The sequence below is a fragment of the Psittacula echo genome (genome assembly GCF_963264785.1).
Source record: "Psittacula echo genome assembly, chromosome: Z".
Taxonomy (NCBI): domain Eukaryota; kingdom Metazoa; phylum Chordata; class Aves; order Psittaciformes; family Psittacidae; genus Psittacula; species Psittacula echo.
In genome coordinates this window covers 75,317,251-75,340,669 of record NC_137742.1, presented here as the reverse complement: position 1 = coordinate 75,340,669, position 23,419 = coordinate 75,317,251, and the positions used below count along the sequence as shown (strand labels likewise).

Below are 23,419 nucleotides of genomic sequence, written 5' to 3'. Positions count from 1 at the left end.
AGGAGGGCTGATACTGTAATAATGTTCATTGTTATTAGTGCTCCTTTAATGGGCTACTCCTTCTTAGTCAAGAGACTGCAGTGCAGGCTGTTCTGGACATTTTAAGATGCTTAGCCTTTTAATGTCATTGATTTTCTCCATCAGTGATGCTGCTGTTGTCATTCTTCATCTAGAAAACGTGTACATACAGAAGTAAGATCCAACATACTTCACTCAAACTGTGTCTGCACCTATTCATGGTTTTACTTGGCATTGTTACCTGATGCTCAGCTTAAACAGGTCAGGTTTTGCTTAGGAAAAAGGTGAAAACTTTCTCTTCTGTTTTCCTTTGGAAATGCAGTTAATCTGAAAACAGTTAGTGGACATTCACAGAGGCCGTGCAAAAGCAAAGAAGTATAACAAAATCACTTTGTACTTCAGGAGTGATTTCTGTACATTCACACCACTTGCTTATTTCTCCCTCTGCCTGGGAGGCCAAGATACTATGACAGACCTGCAACAGACTTCCAGGGAGTCGCATGATTTTGCATGCATTTCAGCCACATCATACTCCATTCCATTGAACTTCAGGCTGTGCCCAAAAAATGGCAGTGGCAAGTGAGGAATGGTCTTTATTCACTACAGTTTTATCAGCTAGCTTGGTTGATTTGTGGTAGCCTCTCATGAGAAGGCATTATGATTCAAGCGTTTGCTACATCCAATTCACCAACTAGCTTTTCCTGTCAATTGCAGTTATCCAGTATTTTAATACTGATCCTGCAGACCAGATCCATGCACAAATAAGACTCTTTGTTGCAGGTTTTTCTAGTGAGTCTTAAACTGAGTTTTTCAGTCTTACACTGAGTTCTGAAGCCAGCACCTTCTGCAGTCTTTGTATTTTAATGATACGTTTTAGACTTTTATTTGGAAAGAGCTGTCGTGGTTTAAGCCCAGGCCGTAAATTAGAACCACGCAGTCTACTTCCCCCCTCACCCCCCCAGAGGGATGGGGAGGAGAATCGGAAGAATGTAACTCCCACGGGTTGAGATAAGAACAGTCCAGTAACTAAGGTATAACACAAATCACTACTGCTGCCACCAATAATAATAATGATAAGAGAAATAACAAGGGAAGAGAATACGATACCGCCCGCCGGAAAAGAGCCCGACAGAAAAGAGGACGTGCCCTTCCGGGTAACTCCCAGTTACATCCCCCGGCATGACGAGCTGTGGTATGGAATACCTCTTTGGCTAGTTTGGGTGAGGTGTCCTGTCCTTGCTTCCTCCCGGCTTCTCCTCCTCCCTGGCAGAGCATGAGACTCACAAAGTCCTTGGTCAGGGTAAACATTCTGACCAGCAACTGAAAACATCGGCTTTATCAGTATTATTCCCAGGCCGAAAGTCAAAACCACAGCACTGCACCAGCTACTAAGAAGGAGAAAAACTGACTGCTACTGCTGAACCCAGGACAAGAGCATACAGCTTAGATGCTAAATATGCTACTGCTAGTTGTTCAGAAAGTTGATTCTAAAGCACAGCTTAAGCCATTGAAAACTCAGTGGCAATTAACTGAATGTTTCGTTTCTGCTTGGCTTAAAAAGGTCATCCCTTCTTTCTGCCAGTTTTAGCTCTTCACAGTATCACAGTATGCTAGAGATTGGAAGGGACCTCAAAAGATCATCTAGTCCAATCCCCCTGCCGGAGCAGGAATACCTAGATAAGGTTACACAGGAATGTGTCCAGGTGGGTTTTGAATGTCTCCAGAGAAGGAGACTCCACAACCCCCCTGGGCAGCCTGTTCCAGTGTTCCGTCACCCTCAATGAGAAGAAGTTTCTTCTCAAGTTTAAGTGGAACCTCTTGTGTTCCAGTTTGTACCCATTACCCCTTGTCCTATCATTGTTTGCCACTGAGAAGAGCCTGGCTCCATCCTCGTGACACTCACCCTTTATATATTTATATACACTAATAAAGTCACCCCTCAGTCTCCTCCAAACTAAAGAGACCCAGCTCCCTCAGCCTTTCCTCATAAGGGAGATGTTCCACTCCCTTAATCATCTTAGTTGCCCTGCGCTGGACTCTCTCCAGCAGGTCCCTGTCCTTCTTGAACTGAGGGGCCCAGAAGTGGACACAATATTCCAGATGTGGTCTCAGCAGGGCAGAGTAGAGGGGAAGGAGGACCTCTCTTGACCTACTGACCACCCCCCTTCTAATATACCCCAGGATGCCAGTGGCCTTCCTGGCCACAAAGGCACAGTGCTGGCTCATGGTCATCCTCCCATCCACCAGGACCCCCAGGTCCCTCTCCCCTACACTGCTCTCTATCAGGTCGTTCCCCAACCTATACTGGAACCTGGGGTTGTTCCTACCCAAATGTAACACTCTACACTTCCCCGTGTTATATTTCATCAAGTTATTCCCTGCCCAACTCTCCAGCCTGTCCAGGTCTTGCTGGATGGCAGCACAGCCTTCTGGCGTGTCAGCCACTCCTCCCAGCTTAGTGTCATCAGCAAACTTGCTGACAGTACACTCAATTCCCTCATCTAAATCATTGATGCATATATTAAATAATACTGGTCCCAATACTGACCCTTGAGGCACTCCACTAGATACGGGCCTCCAACTAGACTCCGCCCCATAGACTACAACTCTCTGGCTTCTGTCCTTCAGCCAGTTCGCAGTCCACCTCACTACCTGATCATCCAGACCACACTTCCTCAGTTTAGCTATGAGGATGCTGTGGGAGACTGTGTCAAACGCTTTACTGAAGTCAAGGTAGACCACATCCACTGCTCTGCCATCATCCATCCACCGTGTTATTTCCTCATAAAAGGCTATGAGGTTGGTCAAGCATGACTTCCCCTTGGTAAAGCCATGTTGACTGCCCCTCTTAACCCTCTTATCCTTGATATGCCTTAAGGTGTTCCATCACTTTCCCAGGGATGGAGGTGAGGCTGACCGGTCTATAGTTACCCCGGTCCTCCTTCTTGCCCTTTTTGAAGACTGGAGTGACATTTGCTTTCCTCCAGTCCTCAGGCACCTCTCCCGTTTCCCAAGACTTGGTAAAGATGATGGAAAGTGGTCTAGCAATGACTTCTGCCAGTTCCCTCAGCACCTGTGGGTGCATCCCATCTGGACCCATGGATTTATGGATGTCCAGATTGCTCAACTGGTCTCTAATTTTCTTCCCAGCATTATTCTTTGATTTCCTAGATAGTGTGCCAAACACCTGGAAATAAAATTTCCAGATCTGCATCTTCTGGATCAAGTGTACAATACAGTGATAAGTTAGTAAACATAAGCCATTCAGATTCTGTAGGGCAAATACTGGCAGGTAAGCTGCAAATGGATCTTGTTGTGCGTGAGTCCTTCCACAGAAGACTGTGAGTCTTTATAGGTAATTCAGCCTTATGCCCTACAGAAACATATCACAGGAAGGAAGACTACAAGAAATTAAAAGTAATTGAAGTTCCAGCACATGACAATGCTAACAGTTTGGCTTCCCTTTTTGTGACTATCTCCTGCTTGTAAATTGCCAGAAGCAATATTCTTTATTTGCTTATTCCAGCTGAAGGATTTGTAAAGGTAACTAATTTCATCCTCTGATTCACTTCTTGGAAATATGTTTTTTCTTTTTCCTTCCAAAAATCGTAACCTGAATTCTTCTAATTTGTCATGATGGTTATTTTTGGGGTTGGTAAAATCATAAGTATTGTCAGCAGAACATTCCTTCTTGTACTGTTTGTAACAGAATCCTGTTTTGAAGCTTGATGTAGTTCTGAAAGAATATTACAATCTGCTGAAATTATCTTTAAAGTGCTTTGAAATTGCTGATAACATGCATAAATTACTTTCTTTACTATCTGCTATGTATATCCTTGTGTATGCATGAGGATGTTTATACATATAAGTAAAAATGTGCAAGTTACATTCACATTTGTATATGTAGAGACATACTCAGATGTAATATTTTTTAAAATCTAGATGAGATCTGTTTATTTGATGCATATTTGTATATCTGTGCAATCTGTAGCATCCTTCCCCTCAACATTCGTTAGTTATTTTAAGACAATATTATACTTGTATAGACTAAGCACTATACAATTTCAGTTTACCTTCAAATGAAACAATGACATTATGACATATCCAGAAAATTACTTTATGCATTTTGGTCAGGTTTTGGGTTTTTTGTCTAATTTTGTTTCTTTCGGGGGGTTAATGCCTACCATGCAATGACAAAGGTTTTTTGTTTGGTTTTTGTTTGGTTTCTTCTAGGGATTTAATGCCTACCATGCAATGACAAAGGTTTATTCTTCCTTTGTTCTTTTCAGAGTGCTGCAGCAGCTCCCAGTCCAGTGCTAGGAAACATTCCCCCAGGAGATGGCATGCCAGTAGGTCCTGTACCACCGGGGTTTTTTCAGGTATTCAGAAAAATTATGATTACAGGAATTTCAGGATAGAAAATCCTCCGTAATACTGTTTACAAGTCTGTAGAAAAGGTCCTGTTCTAAACTATGTCTTGCTAATATGGTGCAATAACTGAGGTCTTTTTTTTAACAAAAGTGAATAGGTGGAAAGGAAGGGATGTCTCTGACAGACAAGTATTTAATATGTGGAATAGGACGGCACAAGTTATTTCAAAATTTCAAGGATAAGAAATGGTGGAGACTGAAAATGCTGTGATATAATTTTAAAATAATGTCTTGTGATATGTACATTGCATTGAAAACTTAAAGTAAAATTGTTGTTGGTCATGTTTAGCCCTGTGGTAAAGCCACAGGCCAGATTTTTAAGATGTTAGAATTAGAGGTAGGCCATTAAGAATTGCATCTCCTTGCACATTGAAGATCTCAACCATAATGCCTAAAAAAAACAAGCCAAGCATTTAGACCTTGTGTTGCTTCTGTTAAGTTTTGTTATAAATTAAACTAAATACCCAGTTATCACCTTGGACATTGAGTACAGAATGCTGTAATGGAAAAAATAGCAGCTGTTAGTGCAAGGCCAGCCTAACAATTGTAATCCAGAGATTAGGCTGATCCTGTGAGCGTGCTCACATCTCCTCCTACCAAAACTTGGTTGCTTTGCTCCATGCTGGCGAATTGTGGCTGTGCAGCAGGAGTAAAAAGTAGCAGCATCTCTAGCACTGAAACAGCTCTTCAGGAAGAGCAGAGATTTCCACTTTACATACTTGATCTCATGATGTGAAAGAAACAACCCAGATTTGCAGGATTGTGATGTGAGGAGAACATCCCGATAGGATGTTCCATAAAAGTAAAATGCTGAAGTCCAGGTAGAGACGCGTATCTTTTTCCTTCTTCACAGAGATACATAGATAAAGAAAGCATGTTTCATCGGGGCAAAAAGAAACTTTTTGTTCTTTTTTTTTTTTTACTACTTTTACCACTTTTTTTACTGGTGATTGCATATAAATGGCAGTATATCAGCAGCCTTAATTTACACTGTATGTAAGTGACAATATTTTTTGTAGGTTCTCCTTTTCACACAGTCATAGAGGGAAAAACTGCTCCTTGCAGCAATGATACTAACAAAAAGAAACCCTGAACCTGGCATGAGCATGTTGTTTCCTTCATCAACTCAAAAACTGAGACACAATTTTTAATACATGAATGAAAAGATATTTGCAAGTGAAGTAGAAAATATCTTACTTTTGCCAGTCAGAAAATCCTCAGGAGCTGGCAGAACTGATTAATTACTTTATTTCTGCTTTTACTGTTTTGAACAGCTGCTTGGGTAGATTTTTTTTTTTACACACAATTTTATCTTGATTTTTCTATTTTATAAATATTTCACTTTTTCTTATTTTAACCACCCACTCCAGTTTTAATGTCAAAGGAATTAATTTTTCCTTTTATTGTCTTTGAGGACAATTAAGAGTGGGAAGGGAACAGATAGGACAAGTATGAGAATTACAGAGGAGAGAAGAACTATTTTAAAGGTTTTGCAGAAGGAGGGTGTGGGAGTTTTGTTTTTAGAAGTGTAAAAAGACTTCTAGCCACTCTAGATCTTTAAAGATGATAGGAAGTTAAGTATGGGTAAATGTTCCTTGTCTGTCAGTATCTGACTTCAGTCTTACTTGAAGTCCCACCAACAGCCTGCTCTATTTGCAAGGCCTGGTATTGAAAATAAACAGAGGAAAATCCATTTTCAGGGTAATGCAGTTTGTGACATTAATCAGAGCTATCATCAGCTGAACAGCATGGCTAATGAGTCTTCTGCAAGACAGGTTCCAGGATCTGGTCTGCACAGTCTAGTCTGGACTGCTCCAGCGGTCACCCTTCACCTCTCCTTGAAACTGCCACCTTGTCTCTCTGTATCATGCAGTGCTCAAGATGAGTTCTTACAGTTTATCTGATAGAGATCTACTTTCCTCAGCTGAATAGGATTCTGAACAGGACATATTTTTCAAGAGGTTATTAAGGTTTTGCTGTAGTCATCTGCTTAAAATATACGTAAAGAAATAGAATGCTTGTTAGCAAATCCAAGTTTGATAGCAGATCCATTGATATGGTTGGGAGCAAACCCAGCTGTCAGCTGGGAGCTAACAACAAGGGGAGCTAAGCCAAAATCCAGTCAGTTACCTAACAGCGTACTGAAACTGTAAGGTGTGTATAGAGCAAACACGTACAGACAGTCCATGACAATGTGTTGTGGTGTTGGAGTGAGTGTTGTGAAGAAGCAGTTAATATATCTGGTTGAATACCTTCAGATGGAGCTAAGTCTTATCAATGTCAATTTATCAGAGGACAAGAAGAAAATACACTGGCAGACATAGCCGTGTGTGTAAACTTTGAAAGTTGAGGAGCTTCATCTGCTGCCATAAAAAGCAGGTGAAACAACAAGGAAGAAAGAGAAACTCATGCCTGCTTCCTTCATAGCTGCTTTCTTTCGAGTAAGCTGCTTTCTTTAACTAGACAATCTGTTCTGTATGCACTTCTGCAATTCCTCTGATCCCAACTGATCACAAGAATAAACCAAATCACAGAAAACACATTCATAGAGTGAATCACAGGATGGTTTGTGTTGGAAAGGACCTTAAAACTCATTCAGTTCCAACACTCTGCCATGGGCAGGAGTACCTTCCACTAGACCAGGTTTCTCCACGCATTCAACCTGGCCTTGAATATTTCCAGGAATGGGGCAGCCACAGCTTCTCTGGGCAACCTGTTCATCTGTCTTCATATGAATACTGAGAGATTTTAGCTTTTCCATGAACTACTGGTCTTCTTTCACTGAAAGTTGGGGATTCAGACCTGCAAATCACTCCTAAATCACAAAAGTGAACGATTTTGGTTTTTAAGAGAAGATTATAAACAGTGGGAGAACTGTTCTTATATCTACATTTAGGTCACTAGGACTTTGCACTACAAACACATACTAACTTCTCAAGTTTTTACAACCTGAAATTCATTTATAAGATCATCCCGGAATGATAAGGTTGCCTTTTGCTGCTTTCAAGAAATGTTTGGATTTGCCTAAGCTGAACCTGTTGACAGCTCTGTACCGTCCAGCTCTGCTTGGCTAACTCAGAATTGCTAGACAATTTAAAGTCATTTCATTTCTCATGAGTACTAACTCTTGGTTTTACACTGCAGCTCAATTTTAGCGTGCAGCACTAACCACTAACGCGGACATGAGCGAAATTGGTGCTTTGCTGCTGCAATTCCTTCATATCAGACTGGTCAGGGAAGGATGGCAGCCTACATGCGGACTGTGCTGGGAACCAGGAAACGCTGCCTGGGTTCCAGCTTTATTGACACTGGTGACCACCAGCATTATTTCTGTGACATTTTTTTTTTTATAACAGAAAATAAATTTATTGAATAAAATGATATACACTAGTATAGCACATGGAGGTAGATAAATATGGGAGAGGCATGGTTTCTCAGACAGTAAAGCTCTGCTGTTTGTTGAATGAGGTTTTCACCTATGTGGAGACCACCAGCACTGACGTTAATTAGCAGTCTGTAGCAGTTTATGCCTGGTCCACAGATGTGGAGTTCTGAAGGCAGCAGCTGCATTTATCTTCTATCTCTCTGTAATTATATTTTTATACTTCAATTCAGGTGATAGGTGATGATCACTACAGTGCTGAGAGTCCAAAATGCAACCGTTTGCAATGATAAGTGAAAGGAAGGTGCTAGAGTTGTGCATAACTACTGTCATTAACTAAATTTTTTTTTTTTTTTAGAGAACTGTTTACAGTGTCAAAAATTAAAACAAAACTTTGAAAAGTCAAGAAAGCAGGTTTATGTAGAATTAGGATGTGTCTGAATTTCATCTAATGCTCTACATTTTAATGTAACTTCAAATTTCATAGCTACATACTTTTATTTTTGTCCTCATCTTGCAGTACGTAGAATAGGTGATACCCTGGAAATAAATTGGGGTTACACAGTAACTGAGTCTTCTCTTGGCTCATTAGCATCAAAACTGAATGTGTGGGACTACAGGAGGAGATAATAGGTCATGCAAGACTTTTAAACTGCAAATAGAAGAATCCAAACAAGTTTTAGAGTTGATTTTGTCTCAGACTGATATAATGGGTCAACTGCAGTTCAGTGAGGGTGATGTCTGTTGGGTCAGTGCTTCTGGTAAGTTGCTTCCTTAAATAGAGAAATTTTTCTCCTTAGAGAAAAATAATGGTTGAAAATCAATGTGAGCCTGGATGCTAAAAACGATGTGCAGTTCATCACTAAGGTACCCAAATTTTTCCTTGGTAACCCAAGATAAGTTGTTTCAATTCTCTTTCTTCATGTTTCTCTGCCTATTAAAATGGAGTGTCATCAGTGATGATACTTTTAAAAGATTATGAATTACTTGGGTAACAGCAATCATAAAAATGTGTTAGACTTCATAAGGGCAAAATGGCTGTATACATTTCTGAATTGATCTTCTAACTCCAATCTGAGTCTTGAAATACATCATCAGTTTGCCAGGACCACATCCTGTACATGGAGCTCAGGTGTAAGGAAGGCACTTAGCTACTATATTAATCAAATACAGTCATTTAGGACATGTTTTCCGTGCCAGTTTTTAGCATCAGAGTTACCCTGCTGTTAGTTTCTTCATATGACCATACAGAGAGGTCGGCATGGCCTTGTCTTTGCCCTCTTTTTGTGGTCCTATCTGATACCAAAATAGTAGAGCAACTGGGGGACTGATTAAGATTATAATAATTATTTGCCTTCAGGTAAATTAGAGGATGCATATAATGTCAGCAGCTAAAGCTTTACACATGATTCTAATAAACTCTTTGAGGTGAGTTAAATTCATCCACTTGTGATCAAAGAGGATTAGGTCATAGAATTCAGACTCTCATATTTTCACGTGCCATCTTACTTCTAGTTTCTGGCCTGAGGACAGCCAGCATTTTTCACCAGGGTTGTTTCTCTGCAGTGCAGAAGTGTTCCTTGTGAAAGTCCTCTTAGATAGAGGCAGAGCAAGGTCTTCCAAATTTTACATGCTAGCCGCACTCCCTTCTTCTTGAGGACAATGAGATTAGAAAAAACCCCAAGTTTTATACTGGCACATCATTGTACAGGGTGCTTTTAGAAAATAACACAAATATTTGAAAATATCATCATGAAGTTTTGAAGTTTGTGTACACTTTTGTTCCATGGCACACATCAACATGTCCATTTGAAGCATGAGGATTATGTTCAGGTGCAAAGCTCTGCTCTTCAGGCAATGAGTTGCCCATTTCCATCCATCTCTTCACTGAATCAACTAAATCAACTGAAAAATTTGAGATACATTACATTTTTATTTTTGCAGACTATTTATTTCATCCTCATGGATCATGTCAGCATTAGTAATTAAATAGAGGCCAGAGGGAAGTTCTGCAGCTTTTGTTCATTGAAGAATTTTGTATTTTTAGGCAGAATGAATATTGTTGATTTTGCAGAATGTTATTTGCCTTTTAGTTACTTTTTTTGTTTTTAATGCACCTATATGCAGAATTAGAATCAATCATGGAAGGGTTTGGGTTGGAAGGGACCTTAAAACTCATACAGTTCCAATCCTCCCTCAAGGGCAGGGACACTTTCCACTACACCGGATTGCTCCGAAGTTCTAGGTTCTAATTGAGTGGCTTTCATCATGTTTCTCCATGTTAGTGACAACTAGGACAGCTGAATATCTGACTCCGGTTCTGCACTGCAATTGTGAGAAACATTTAAATGCATATTTAATTTAACCCCAGTTGTCTTCACATCTTTTATTACACAGTTGACCAAAAGTCTGCTATGTCTGTATCTGCCTAAGGAACCTGTTTGTTTTTTAAAGGCACTTGGGCAGGTAACATTGGGCTTGTACTTAACTCACCTGAGAGACACTGCTGAAGAGTTAACTCATCAAGTGCCAATGGAGGTGTAAAGGAAGCAGGCTGTTTGATAATTGAGAGTTCACTTGTTTAATATGGTAATTTTAAAAAAAGTTAAGTCCTGCCACTGACTATACCTTTTCATATACAAAATAAAGCACTTGTTCTTTTAAATGCAATACTTTCTTCTTTTTCAGCAGATTTGTTAAAATTTCTTCTAGTTGAGCTTGCCACTAAACCTTATTTCCATTGAGTATATAATTTCTAAAGGAATTGTCAAGTAGTTTGCTTCATTCACCGATTTGTGATCATGAGATATACTTGGAATGGCATGGGAAAAATGTGTCGACACCATGTTTGAAACACAAATGTTACACATTCCTCTTACATAAAGGGGTAAAAAAAAAACAAACCCAGACCAAACCCAACCTCTTAATGTAAGGCTGTCATGCCATCTAGTGGCACTTATTTTCATTTTAGCTCAGTCAATATTATTCTAAGGTATTATTTTTAGCCTTGTTGTGCCTTAGTAGATCTGATCTGATGCTTTAAGGAGAGCATCATTACAGTAAGACACATGAGATTAAAGAACTTTTCCATTTCTCTCCTTGCCTGCTAAAAAAAAAACAAAAAACTTTTAGCTATTGAAAGTAAGCAAAGTTACTGAATTAAAAATCATTGACAATATTCGCCTCTTGCATTTTAAAACAGAAATAATGAACTATTTATATGTAAAAAGAAAATGGGTTTGTAAAAATCTTTATCATGTACTACTTAAATTTATACTTATATTTACAATATGTATAGTAAAGTCATGGTATGATACATATTTTAAAAATAGAACTTATATTATGGATTTGTAAAATGCAGTATTTGAGGAAAACAGTTAAATTTTGCTATATACCCCTAACAAAACTAGCAAGGAAAATGATAATTGAGCAAAGGGAAGCATAGAATATCTGCTTTGTTTTAAAAAGTCACTGATCAAAGTCTCCCAAATACAGATGGTAACTTTATATATCTGCTCTGATTCTATGACATCTGGGGTTAAAACAGCCCGTTTGTGGTTTTTCTCAGTCCTTACACTCCTTTTAAATGAGCTCACATGTATTAGTCTCCTGGAAATTATTGTGCTGCATATGTGATCCTCTGCCTCAGCCGCTTCACACTCCCACAGCATCCTCAAAGATTGCTCATTTGAACAAGCATCCAGCAGTAAAAAAACTCAAGGAGAGAGAAATCCTCCAGTGTCCTTTTAAAGCCATTTTGGAATGGCTGTGTTGATTCTATGAATTGTCCACCAAGGGGTCGTTGTTTGCACAAGGAATGAAGATTCCTAATTCCAGCTGCTAAATTACTTTACTAAAGCTAGAAGATGCAGGCATCTCTCAGACTGGTCTTTGTAAGACCATAATGTGTATCTGTATTTATTTTAAAACATTTTTGTTTCTTTCTAAACCCCTTTGAACTCTTTCAACTATTTCTTCCCTTAATACTCTGAATCATAGAATAGTTTGGGTTGAAAGGGACCTTAATGACCATGTACTTCACATAGTTTCCTGTTTTTTCAAGGACCATTTTTTATCCCCCATCTTGAAACAGCCATACTTGGTTAACAATCTTGCTTCATCAGTTACCTTTCAGTGCTGATCCTTATGTTTTCCCCACTTTTGCAGGATTCCCTGTACTTTTTTCTCTTTTCCTTTTCTTTATTTTTTTAACTGAAATTTACAGTCACTAAAAATTAACTGAAATTACTGAAGAATTAGCCGGATTTGCTACATGTTCACAGCCATCCTGAATTCCAGCGGAGAAGAATGAATTATTGCAGGTGAAGGACTGAAAAGTTAAAAGAATTGGCCCTGAGCAGAAGGGGTACACTGAAGTCCCAGAGGTCTGAAAAGCATCATGGATTGTTAAAACATTGCTATGAGCAAATGAAATGTCACCAAAGCAATAAATGCAGATTGTGAGTTAAGCTAGCAGCTTTTGTAGGCCTTTGAAAAGCTTTGAAAATAGATTTTAGAGGGGATTTCCCCTTCACTCTGCATTTATATAAGTAATGTTAGTAAGAAGAATTTTACTGTATTTTTGAAATCTCTGTTGGTTGTAAATGCATCCACCCCAGTATAGCAGACTGGCACCCACTGGGAACACTCAAGTGCATAAAATTACAAATATATTTCTAATCCTTTGCAGAGTTTGGATCTGCACATTCTTGTCCTTGTGAATATCACACTGCATTTTAAAATATCTTAATTTAAAAAATTATTTTGACTTTTTAGACTATGTGAGAAGGGATTATCGTCTAGAAAGATCTGCGAGTAGTTTGTGTTTGTTCCTCTCTTGTTTGTTCATTTTCTCTCAATACCAGGAATAAAGTCAACTTAAAAAAAAGATAAAGGTGTCCGACATCTGCTGGCTTTGATAATTCCATTCTGCAGTTGTGGTAATGGTTTTGCTGCTTGTAACTGTTAGAATAATTAAAACTGCTCAGCTTGAGTAGCTAAATAAGCTCTGAGCCCATGCTTCCCCAGCCTCCTCTTCCACAAGTGCATCTCACACAGCCACAGACCCACTGCTAGTTGTGAAGCAGGGGGAAGAAGTGAAATTGGGCACGAGTCATTTCCCTAGATCAGTTCTGAACTTTAGAAGCTTATCCTGAAAATTGAAGTTCTCTGTGAGATAACCTTTAGAATTTTATGGGTACTGACCATATGCCAAATTTGGCGTTATAATTACTGCTGAAGTGGTAGAGTCGGGGGAAAGATTGTCATTTATGTATGATGCTTCCTTCTGCTGAGGTTAATTCAAGTTCCCGTCTAAGTCTGACTCTTCCTTTTTACATGAGCCGCAAGTGCTTAGGTTTGAAGACAAAATCCTGGGATGATGATAATACATGTAGCTTTGAAATAATATGTTTATTAAATTTAACAGCAGGAATAACAAACTCCAGCTTGTCATTGTCAAAGTTGTTCCAAGAAAATCAGTCATTTACTATAATTAGGGGTCAATAGAAGGTTTACTAAATTTGAAGAAAACCTCTGTCAAGCTTAGTGGTGCATATGATGTCTGATTTCTAAAAGCACAGTTTGTTTTCTGAGGAGGTTATACTTCTTGGTGCTTTAGTTTTGGCTTGTAATGTTTGAAATACTCTCATTTGCTGTAGTATTTGCATTCAATAGAAATTTAAGTAAAAGCTGTTAACCAGTTTTAAAATGCATGTAGGTAATAGCCCTTCTAAAATTGTGTTGTTTTGCGGGTTTGTTTTTGTGGGGTTTTTTGTTTTTTTTTTTTTTTTGGTTAAAAAAAAAAAAATCCATTAATTTTCTTGTGCAGAACCTAGAACCTCTCTCTCCCACCTGTTTAGCTAGGGGCAAAATATTTTTGTTTTGTTTTGGGGGAGGTGTTTGGTTTTTTGTTTGGGTTTTTTGTTTTGGTTTTGGTTTAGGAAAAGGTTTAGTTTCTTCGTCTTTCTATGCTGACCATGCAAGGTATTACAGCATTCTTTCGTATGGTGCAATGACTCCTGTATTTCTTGGCTAGAGATAAAGCATTCATTTCATTTGAAATACTAGTATTCTTGTAACTTTCGGAATATTTAATGTCTGTAGAAAGCGTTCAGATTAAAAAAAAAAAAAATTTTGCTCCATACTCTTAAATTAAATCAAACCTCTTACTGTTGCTGTTTAGAGGTTGCTAAAGCATGTCAGGCTGCTCTTAGAAAACCATAAATACAGAAGTTATTTTTTTCAGGGACTTTGTCTGAAGAACAGAGAAGAATTCGCTCACGCAAATATGTTTGATCATGAGGAAAGGCCAATGTAGAGGGAAATCCTGTCTCAATGCTTAGATTTTAACAATTTTTTTATAACATGCAAAATAGCGTAGATGAAAACAGTTTGATTTCTACTGGTGGATTACAAGATGTATAGTGTGTAAGCCAAATTTCATCTCCAAAATAATTTAGCAAAATATAAAACAAATACCTCTATACCAATAGACATATGGGGAGCAAAGGAGGACAAGAAGGGTTTTAAAATTAACAGTAAAATGCAGTTGAATAGGAAAATAATTTGTTTAAATTTATGATAGCCTGTCTGAGCTTTGCAGAGGATAAGTTGCATATTTGTGCTTATCAGCAGACTGTGCCAGGGCAAGAGTGTTATTTGGAGAGCTATTTTAGTTTAGTCCTGGTTAGAATTAAAATGTGTTAATGAAGAGTGTCTTATACACTGCAATGACTGTTGCTGCTGATGGAGATGTCTGCAAAAAAAGCATAGAGGAAACTAAATTAATGAAAGTATATGAATTGTAACTCGGATAAATTCAATTCACACCTACTTTATGGTTCATCATCAGTACTCTTAAAAATAAGAGTACAAAACCCATTTCATTGAGAATGGAAGCACACAGCTAGTGGTAGTTGTAAAGCACTTCTAAACCATTTTATAAAACACAGGAGTCTTAAGGAGATACATTAAAATGTTCTTCCTAGTAATTTTTCAATACTGCTACTATAATATAAAAAATGAAATAAAAATATTTGTAATCTTATTTCTTACAATTTGGAATATAAATAGTTAAGTGATGCCAACCATTTTAACCAGGAATAGTTTGCAAATGAGAAAAGATAAATATTACTTGCATTTTCAGAGACAGAATATATCACTTGGCAATTGAATTCCTTTTTTAATGAAGGAGAGGAGAACAAAGATCTTTTGTTTGTTTCACTTCTTATCACTTAGAACTTTAAATGAATAAATGAAGGGATTTGCTCATTATGAGAATTCCTGTCTGGCTTATGACCTTGATGCTGGCAGCTTGAACCCTCTTAAAATACCTGATCTCCAAGTAGCAGCACAATTAATTTTAAATAATTTGTCATAGTGTGCACGAGCAAAGTCTCTGGTTCCGTTTTCAGCTTCTAGTGATAAATGGTATTTAGAGCTTGTGCTGGTTATGGTGACTGAATTATACAAACCAATTAATGCCATTTCTGTCTTTTCCAGTGCTAAAACTGTTTCACCTTGTATTTTTTAGTTTGTGGTGTAGTCTTGCTATGCTCCTCTCACAGTGTTGAGACATACATTCTAAGGAGAGTATTCTAAATTTGATAATGAAAGTTAAATAAAAAAAAAAAAAAGGATGCTGAAGAAGAGTTATTACTTGGATTTGTTTGCTTCTAAGATCATGAATTTAGGGGTGTTTTGAGAGAGCACTCTGGTGCAAGCAGAACCTTTTCCTCTGCTTTCCTAAGCATGTAAAAAACAGTAAGAGTGTAGCATGGGCATCCTCTTTCAGGTCTGCATAGAGCTGTTAGGGACTGGTTGAGCTACTGCCCTGCTTTCTGCAGTGTCCTTAAATGTAGTAATTTAAACCAAATTGGTGGTGTGCTTTAAAACACACCTTATGTCCTGCTTTGACCAGACAAAACATGTTTTTCTTGAGCTGAAAAAACTTTAGGTACACCTAGGTAGGAAGACGTTCATGTGAATCTAATCTTGATGAGCGTTGTTATTTTAAGCTAACCTAACTGAAAAAGGTGGGTTTTTTTCATGCTATGGTGACAGGATTCTTTTATTCAAGTGATATGCATTCCATTTTGTACTCCTGAGCCTGGGCTTTGTTCATCAACATGTTAGCTCTTGGTATTTTACAGTCGGCAGATATGTGCAGCCTCCTCATTACTAATGCCTAATGATTGCAGTGATTCTTTTTGAACTACATTTATGTATTTTCCTGGTGTGTGTATGTGTTTCTTACATAAGGTTGTGCTATCCAGTATAACAAGCCATAGGGTATCATGTAATATGTATGTATTGGAATACATACGAATATTTACAGTAAATTCAATCTCATCAGGAATTGAAATGTGAGCAATATTTAGGATTAGTTATTTGACTGTGGATTTTTGTAAATTTTGCAATTTATCTTTTACAGAACATGGTCGATAAACGTAACTAAATAAGTAGAAAAAGGATGAAAATGTCAATGTAAAAATCCCCCACTATATTTTGAAACAAGTAAATTATTTTCCCAGCTTTTGGAAGGGAAGTAAATGTAAATATAAATAGATTTATTGAAATCTGTCATACTTAGTAGAACACTGTCTTTTAAATTCTTTTATTCCATTGGTATGAGGTACAAGAAAACTAAGCCACACCATATTCTAGAATCATCCAAACAACTAAAAAAAGACAGAGTAATAATTACACAGTTCTTGTATTTAACAATAACTTTATTTTTTTACAATTACAACAATTGTTGTAATTGTTCAACAATAACAAGAACTTATTTTTAACAATTCAGCTTGATAGGATGCTATAAGTAATAGCAGGGAGCTTACTAAATTTGACATTTCTCTTACTGATTTTATTTTGTGTAGTCTGTATTCTTTTAGTATTTTTTAAGTATTCTTTTTTTTTGTAATTTTCTCCCTTTAAGTGTTTTTTTTTTTTCTCTTTAAGTTGATAAATGCATATGGTCCATGTAGTCTGCAGTAACTGAACAAAAGTTTTTTCTTCTCTGGCTTCTTTTTCACCTAGTTTAGTAGACCAAAGCTTCTGCTTTGGTCACAGCTGCATGACAGCAGCCTTCAGGATGCTTCCTGTGATACCAAATTACTGAATTTTATACCTGAAGGCAGTAATTACAATATACTGATGCTCACAGATGTGTTTCATTGGCTGTTCTCCAAAACATTTTCCAGAATCTTATGCTGTTGCTATAACTTGTATGACACAGGTTTTCAAACGCTGGTGACATCTCCATCTCAGTTGTGGCTTAGATATGACATTCTTGCTGTTCTTTTGTTTTCTTCATATTTTTTTTCTCTTTACATTTTTTTTTGTTTGTTTGCTCTTTTTGTTTTACTTCATTGTTAATTTTTGGTTTGATTTGTTTTTTTGTTTGGGGTTTGGTTTTGGTGGGGTTTTTTATGGGTGTTTGGTTTTTTGGGTGTTTTTGTTTGTGTGTTTGTTTTGGTGTTTGGGTTTTTTTTAATACACTGGTGTATATATCAGTTCCTGAACTCTATTTGAGAAATAAACTGTAGCTGAGGACAGTGTGCAGTAGTGTTGTTTACACCTCCTTGTACTCCTCGTAATGTCCCTGTGGTGATTTAGGAGGACTGGAAGGCTGCAGTGGTGACTGGAAATCCTTGAGAGCCATTTCAGCCTCTGGAAATTACTGTAGAATGGAGCCACTCTGGTAATACTCTTCTTCCCCAGTCAGATCAGCTTTCAGAGACTGATTTGAGAGACTGGATGGGGTTGTAGCTGGGCTGGCACTAGTGGGGCAGCACTCTAGACTTGATGAGGACTGGGAGGCCTCCCATCCCCATAGGGTGAAATCGGTGTGCTCAGCTCGCGCCCTGAAATGCCTGTACACCAATGCGTGCAGCATGGGGAATAAGCAGGAGGAGCTAGAAACCTGTGTTCGGTCAGTGGATTATGATCTGGTGGCAATTACAGAGACATGGTGGCACAGCTCACATGACTAGAACGTGCTCATAGATGGCTATGTCCTTTTCAGGAAAGACAGGCCAGCCAGGCAAGGTGGCAGAGTTGCTCTTTACGTGAGAGAGCATCTACAATGTACTGAGTACTGTCCTGGCACAGATGGGGAGCAGGTTGAGAGTCTATGGGTGAGAATTAAGGGGCAGGCTGGCAGGGGTGATACTGTTGTAGGTGTCTATTACAGGCCACCAGATCAGGGTGAGGAAGTTGACGAGGCCTTCTACAGGCAGCTGAGAGCGGCCTCACAGTCACAGGCCGTGATCGTCGTGGGGGATTTTAACTTCCCTGATGTTTGCTGGAAAGACTACTCAGCAACCCAGCCACAGTCCAGGAGGTTCCTCCAGTGTATGGATGATAACTTTCTGATGCAAATGGTGGAGGAACCAACTAGGAGAGGAGCACTGCTGGATCTCATCCTCACTAACAAGGAGGGTCTAGTTGAAGCAGTAAAGGTTGAGGGCTGCCTCGGTTGTAGTGACCATGAAATGGTGGAGTTTAGGATCTCGTGTGGCAGGAACAGAATAGCAAGCAAAAGCGCAACCCTGGACTTCAGCAGGGCAAACTTTGGCCTTTTCAAGCATTTGCTGGGGGAAATCCCATGGGCAAAGCTGCTTGAAGGTAAAGGGGCCCAAGATAGTTGGCTAGCATTCAAGGACTGCTTCTACCAAGCTCAAGATCAAAGCATCCCGACACGTAGGAAATCAAGGAAGGGAGCCAGGAGACCTGCGTGATTAGACAAGGAACTGCTGGGTAAGCTCAAATGGAAGAGAGTTTACAGATCAGGAAGGAGGGGCTGGCCACTTGGGAAGAATGTAAAGGCTGTTGTCAGAGGATGTAGGGAGGCAACTAGGAAAGCTAAGGCCTCCTTAGAATTAAATCTGGCGAGAGGGGTCAAGAACAACAGAAAGAGCTTTTTCAAATATATGGCAGATAAAACCAACACCAGAGGTAATGTAGGCCCACTGATGAATGGGGTGGGTGCCCTGGTGACAGAAGATAGAGAGAAGGCAGAGTTGCTGAATGCCTTCTTTGTCTCTGTCTACTCTGCTGGAGGCTGTCCTGAGGAGCCCTGTACCCCTGAGGACCCAGAGGAAGTCGGGAAATTGGAGGAGTTTGCCTTAGTTGATGAGGACTGGGTTAGGGAGCAATTAAGCAATCTGGACATCCATAAATCCATGGGTCCTGATGGGATGCACCCACAGGTGCTGAGGGAACTGGCTGAAGTCATTGCTAGACCACTCTCCATCATCTTTACCAAATCTTGGGAAACGGGAGAGGTGCCTGAGGACTGGAGGAAAGCAAATGTCGCTCCAATCTTCAAAAAGGGCAAGAAGGAGGACCCAGGTAACTATAGACCGGTCAGCCTCCCCTCCATCCCTGGGAAAGTGATGGAACACCTTATCCTTGGTGCTATCTCAAGGCATATCAAGGATAAGAGGGTTATGAGGGGCAGTCAACATGGCTTCACCAAGGGGAAGTCCTGCTTGACCAACCTCATAGCCTTTTATGAAGACATAACACAGTGGATGGATGATGGCAGAGCAGTGGATGTGGTCTACCTTGACTTCAGTAAAGCGTTTGACACAGTCTCCCACAGCATCCTCATAGCTAAACTGAGGAAGTGTGGTCTGGATGATCAGGTAGTGAGGTGGACTGCAAACTGGCTGAAGGACAGAAGCCAGAGAGTTGTAGTCAATGGGGCGGAGTCTAGTTGGAGGCCTGTATCTAGTGGGGTGCCTCAGGGGTCAGTATTGGGACCAGTATTATTTAATATATTCATCAATGATTTAGATGAGGGAATTGAGTGTACTGTCAGCAAGTTTGCTGATGACACTAAGCTGGGAGGAGTGGCTGACACGCCAGAAGGCTGTGCTGCCATCCAGCGAGACCTGGACAGGCTGGAGAGTTGGGCTGGGAAAAATGGGATGAAATATAACAAGGGGAAGTGTAGAGTCATGCATCTGGGCAGGAACAACCCCAGGTTCCAGTACAGGTTGGGGAATAACCTATTAGAGAGCAGTGAAGGGGAAAGGGACCTGGGGATCCTGGTTGATAGGAGGATGACCATGAGCCAGCACTGTGCCCTTGTGGCCAGGAAGGCCACTGGCATCCTGGGGTATATTAGAAGGGGGGTGGTCAGTAGGTCGAGAGAGGTCCTCCTTCCCCTCTACTCTGCCCTGTTGAGACCACATCTGGAATATTGTGTCCAGTTCTGGGCCCCTCAGTTCAAGAAGGACAGGGACCTGCTGGAGAGAGTCCAGCGCAGGGCAACTAAGATGATTAAGGGAGTGGAACATCTCCCTTATGAGGAAAGGCTGAGGGAGCTGGGTCTCTTTAGTTTGGAAAAGAGGAGACTGAGGGGTTACCTCATTAATGTTTATAAATATATAAAGGGTGAGTGTCACGAGGATGGAGCCAGGCTCTTCTCAGTGGCAAACAATGATAGGACAAGGGGTAATGGGTACAAACTGGAACACAAGAGGTTCCACTTAAACTTGAGAAGAAACTTCTTCTCAGTGAGGGTGACAGAACACTGGAACAGGCTGCCCAGGGAGGTTGTGGAGTCTCCTTCTCTGGAGACATTCAAAACCTTCCTGGACACATTCCTATGTAACCTTATCTAGGTGTTCCTGCTCCGGCAGGGGGATTGGACTAGATGATCTTTTGAGGTCCCTTCCAATTCCTGATGTTCTGTGATTCTGTGTGATTCTGTGGTTTCCCATAGACAGGCTTCGCAACATCTTAAGCAGAATCTGGACCTGAAATGCCAGATATTATTTGGAGAGTATCCTTATGCACAGAGAGGGCTCTGGGAGATAATATTTTGCTCCACTCTGTCTTCTTCCTACCTAATGGCTAAAGTTGCTGTATTATTTGATTATAGTTCCTATCTTTTGGCATATTTTTCAATTTCTTTCTACTTTAATACTGATTATTTTTTAATTATTATAAATTATTATTTTATTATCATAGCACATAAAACCATATACTGACATATCACTATGATATTGTTATATGTATTATGTTTTTATGTAGGATGATGTATATTTTTATATATTGTACAATATATAGTCATAATATATGAGTAGAGAATAGCATATTACATTTTTTTACTTTTTTGTAAGTCATATGCCTCTAATCCTTCGGTGGAAGAAGTGGTTTTTGTACTCTGTATTGCTGACAGCCCTCTTCCTCCCTGCTAGCTGTGGTGAGCAAGGAAGTCTTTGATTCATTGGCACGGCGCAGCTCCTATCCACTTCCGCTGCTGAACTTTTGAGGCAAATAAGGAGAGAATTTAGTGTGGGAATCCGTTACTGGTTTTCGACTATCCAGGTGCTGAATTTTGATTTGGCACAAGTCTGAGGTAGCAGGAACAAATGTTTGTTTCTTAAACATGTGAAGAATCAATTTTTTGTCTTCAAAGACAAGTGCTACACTGACCAATTAAAACTCTGTGACCATCAGTTTTAAGTTACTGGGCTTGAGACCTGCCTAGACCCAGACCTTCTCAAAAATCTGAGGCAGCTACTCACATCAGGGCACAGCAAATCAAACCATACAGACTTACTCTCAGGCATTAGAAACCATCTTTTGAAAAGTGAAGTTGTGACTTTTTATTAGTAAGCTGCTTTCTCTTGTTACTGCAGTGGGGTATTTGTGTCACTGTTTTTAATAAAATTTCAATTCTATGAAAAAAATTACAGTTTGAGATGTTTTTATAAACTGCATAGAAAGGTGAACCCACTGGAGAGCGAGGAACAAGCAGGTTTCCACTGTGCTTGAAAGGAGCAATGTTCTGCTAAATAACGCACAGTTATATACTAATATTAGTAGTGTGATTCTATATTAAGGTACGGTTGACTTGAGAGACACTGCTGATACCCCTTTTATGAACTGTAACAACTGTAAATCAAGTTAAGGTTGTGTTTGCTGAATGAGGTAAGACAAATCTAAGTTACTCACTAGGGTATCTTGCTGCACCCCAGATAATGCACTAGGTTGACCTTTATGGAAATCTAATTTTCTCATGCTTTTACTGCTTTACAAAGGCCTGCATGTTTACAGCCTTCACCACATGCGGAACGCTTTTTAATGTCTTTCTTCCTTATCAGAGACTCTCACCATCAGAGAAAGGGCATGAAGGAAGGCTCCCTCTTCTATAGCACAGAATTTCAAATGCCTTTTTTAATAATGTTTTCACAATTGTCACTGAACTGTCTTCTTCAGTTTGTAAATCCTCTCCATATAAAATTGCTTTCTAGTACCTATTTTGAATTCATGTTTATATAGGTTACATTATTTCAGCTTTCATCTGATTCTAAGGTGTGAAAGGATCTATTAATTTTTTTATGCAAGATCATAGGAAAAAGTCCTTTACTGATTATTGGTAAAATAATTATAATTCTTTTGCTACCTATTACTACTATTAATACATGATTACTAGCATTGATTGTCACTGGCATTTTAGTTTATAACGCAGCAGTGCTGATGGAGCTGAAATATGCCATTCCTTGGTCCATAGCTACAGCTGGCTAGATGATGCCTGTGTAGGTATATTTCTTTCTTTTCAAAGAGACACCAAAGAGTGGGTTTAAAAGTGCAGTAGCTCCTTTGTTATTAGAGATGGCACCTGGGCAGTCCCAGCAAACTCCTCTCCTTTATCTCTCCTTTGGCTCCAGTGGCAGTGTCGTGAACAGAAGTGAGCTCCTCTTTTGCAATACAAAGAGTCAGTCTTTTCGTCCCTGTGTTCACAGTCAGACCATACTTTTAGCTTTTCATTTTCTTCTGTAGTTATAGGTACGCTTGCTTGCCAAAATGTTCCTCTTCATCATCTGTTTAGTCAGATGTTTGTCCCTTTTTTTTCCTGTATGTAGGTCATACACTTGCCACTAACCTCCTGGCTGTTTACATTTCTAGATTATTGTCACACTTTAGGGTGGAATAAGTAAAGATGTTAAATGTATTTGCTGGTACTACTATTTTTTTATCATAAGAGACTAACCTTCCTTGTCACATGTCACATGGGCTGTGAATCATGTAGTATAGTAGTTACCAAGCGACACTAGAACTTCACAAGGTGCAGGATGGTATGACAGATTTGGGGTATAAATTTGGTTTTGAGAGAGGAGACGTACTGCATGAGCATGGAGTTGCATATGGAAGACGGGACAAGTGCAACATTGAATTAATATTGTTAATGGAACAACATAAACTTGAAATCTGTGTCTTCACAATCTTGTATTACATTTTACTGTATTATTATGAAAAAGTGAATGGGAAGTATTTGTGGATTTTTATGCTATTACTTACCACTTTACTTTTCCAAGAACATTTTTGTTTTCTATTCCAGGGTTCATATCTTTCCCCCTTCTCCAGTGGAAAGTATAGGTGTGTGATTATGTGATCTAAATGGTTTATTATTCCACACTGTTAAAGCATTGCTTATATTCTGCACTCACAATTGCTGTAGCAAAGTTCTAAATAGATGCATCTCAAAATTTATTTAGTTCTGCAAAACATTGTGGAAAAAGGTACTGAACGCTCTGTGGAAGTATTTAAGCTGGATGCTTGAGGTGTG

The 23,419-nt window shown here is 39.2% G+C and overlaps 1 protein-coding gene across 4 annotated transcripts in view; it reads left to right on the top strand.

Moving 5' to 3' along the window:
* The window catches only part of SSBP2 (single stranded DNA binding protein 2), a 186,301-nt gene that overhangs the window by 119,581 nt on the left and 43,301 nt on the right, over window positions 1–23,419 (top strand). For 3 of the 4 annotated variants that reach the window (XM_080638070.1, XM_080638069.1, XM_080638071.1), the window contains one exon: window positions 4,308–4,397. The exons of the other annotated variant lie outside the window; for it this stretch is intronic. In XM_080638070.1, the coding sequence (XP_080494196.1) occupies window positions 4,308–4,397 (90 nt within the window). The remainder of the gene's footprint in view (window positions 1–4,307; window positions 4,398–23,419) is intronic. 4 annotated transcript variants of the gene reach the window in all.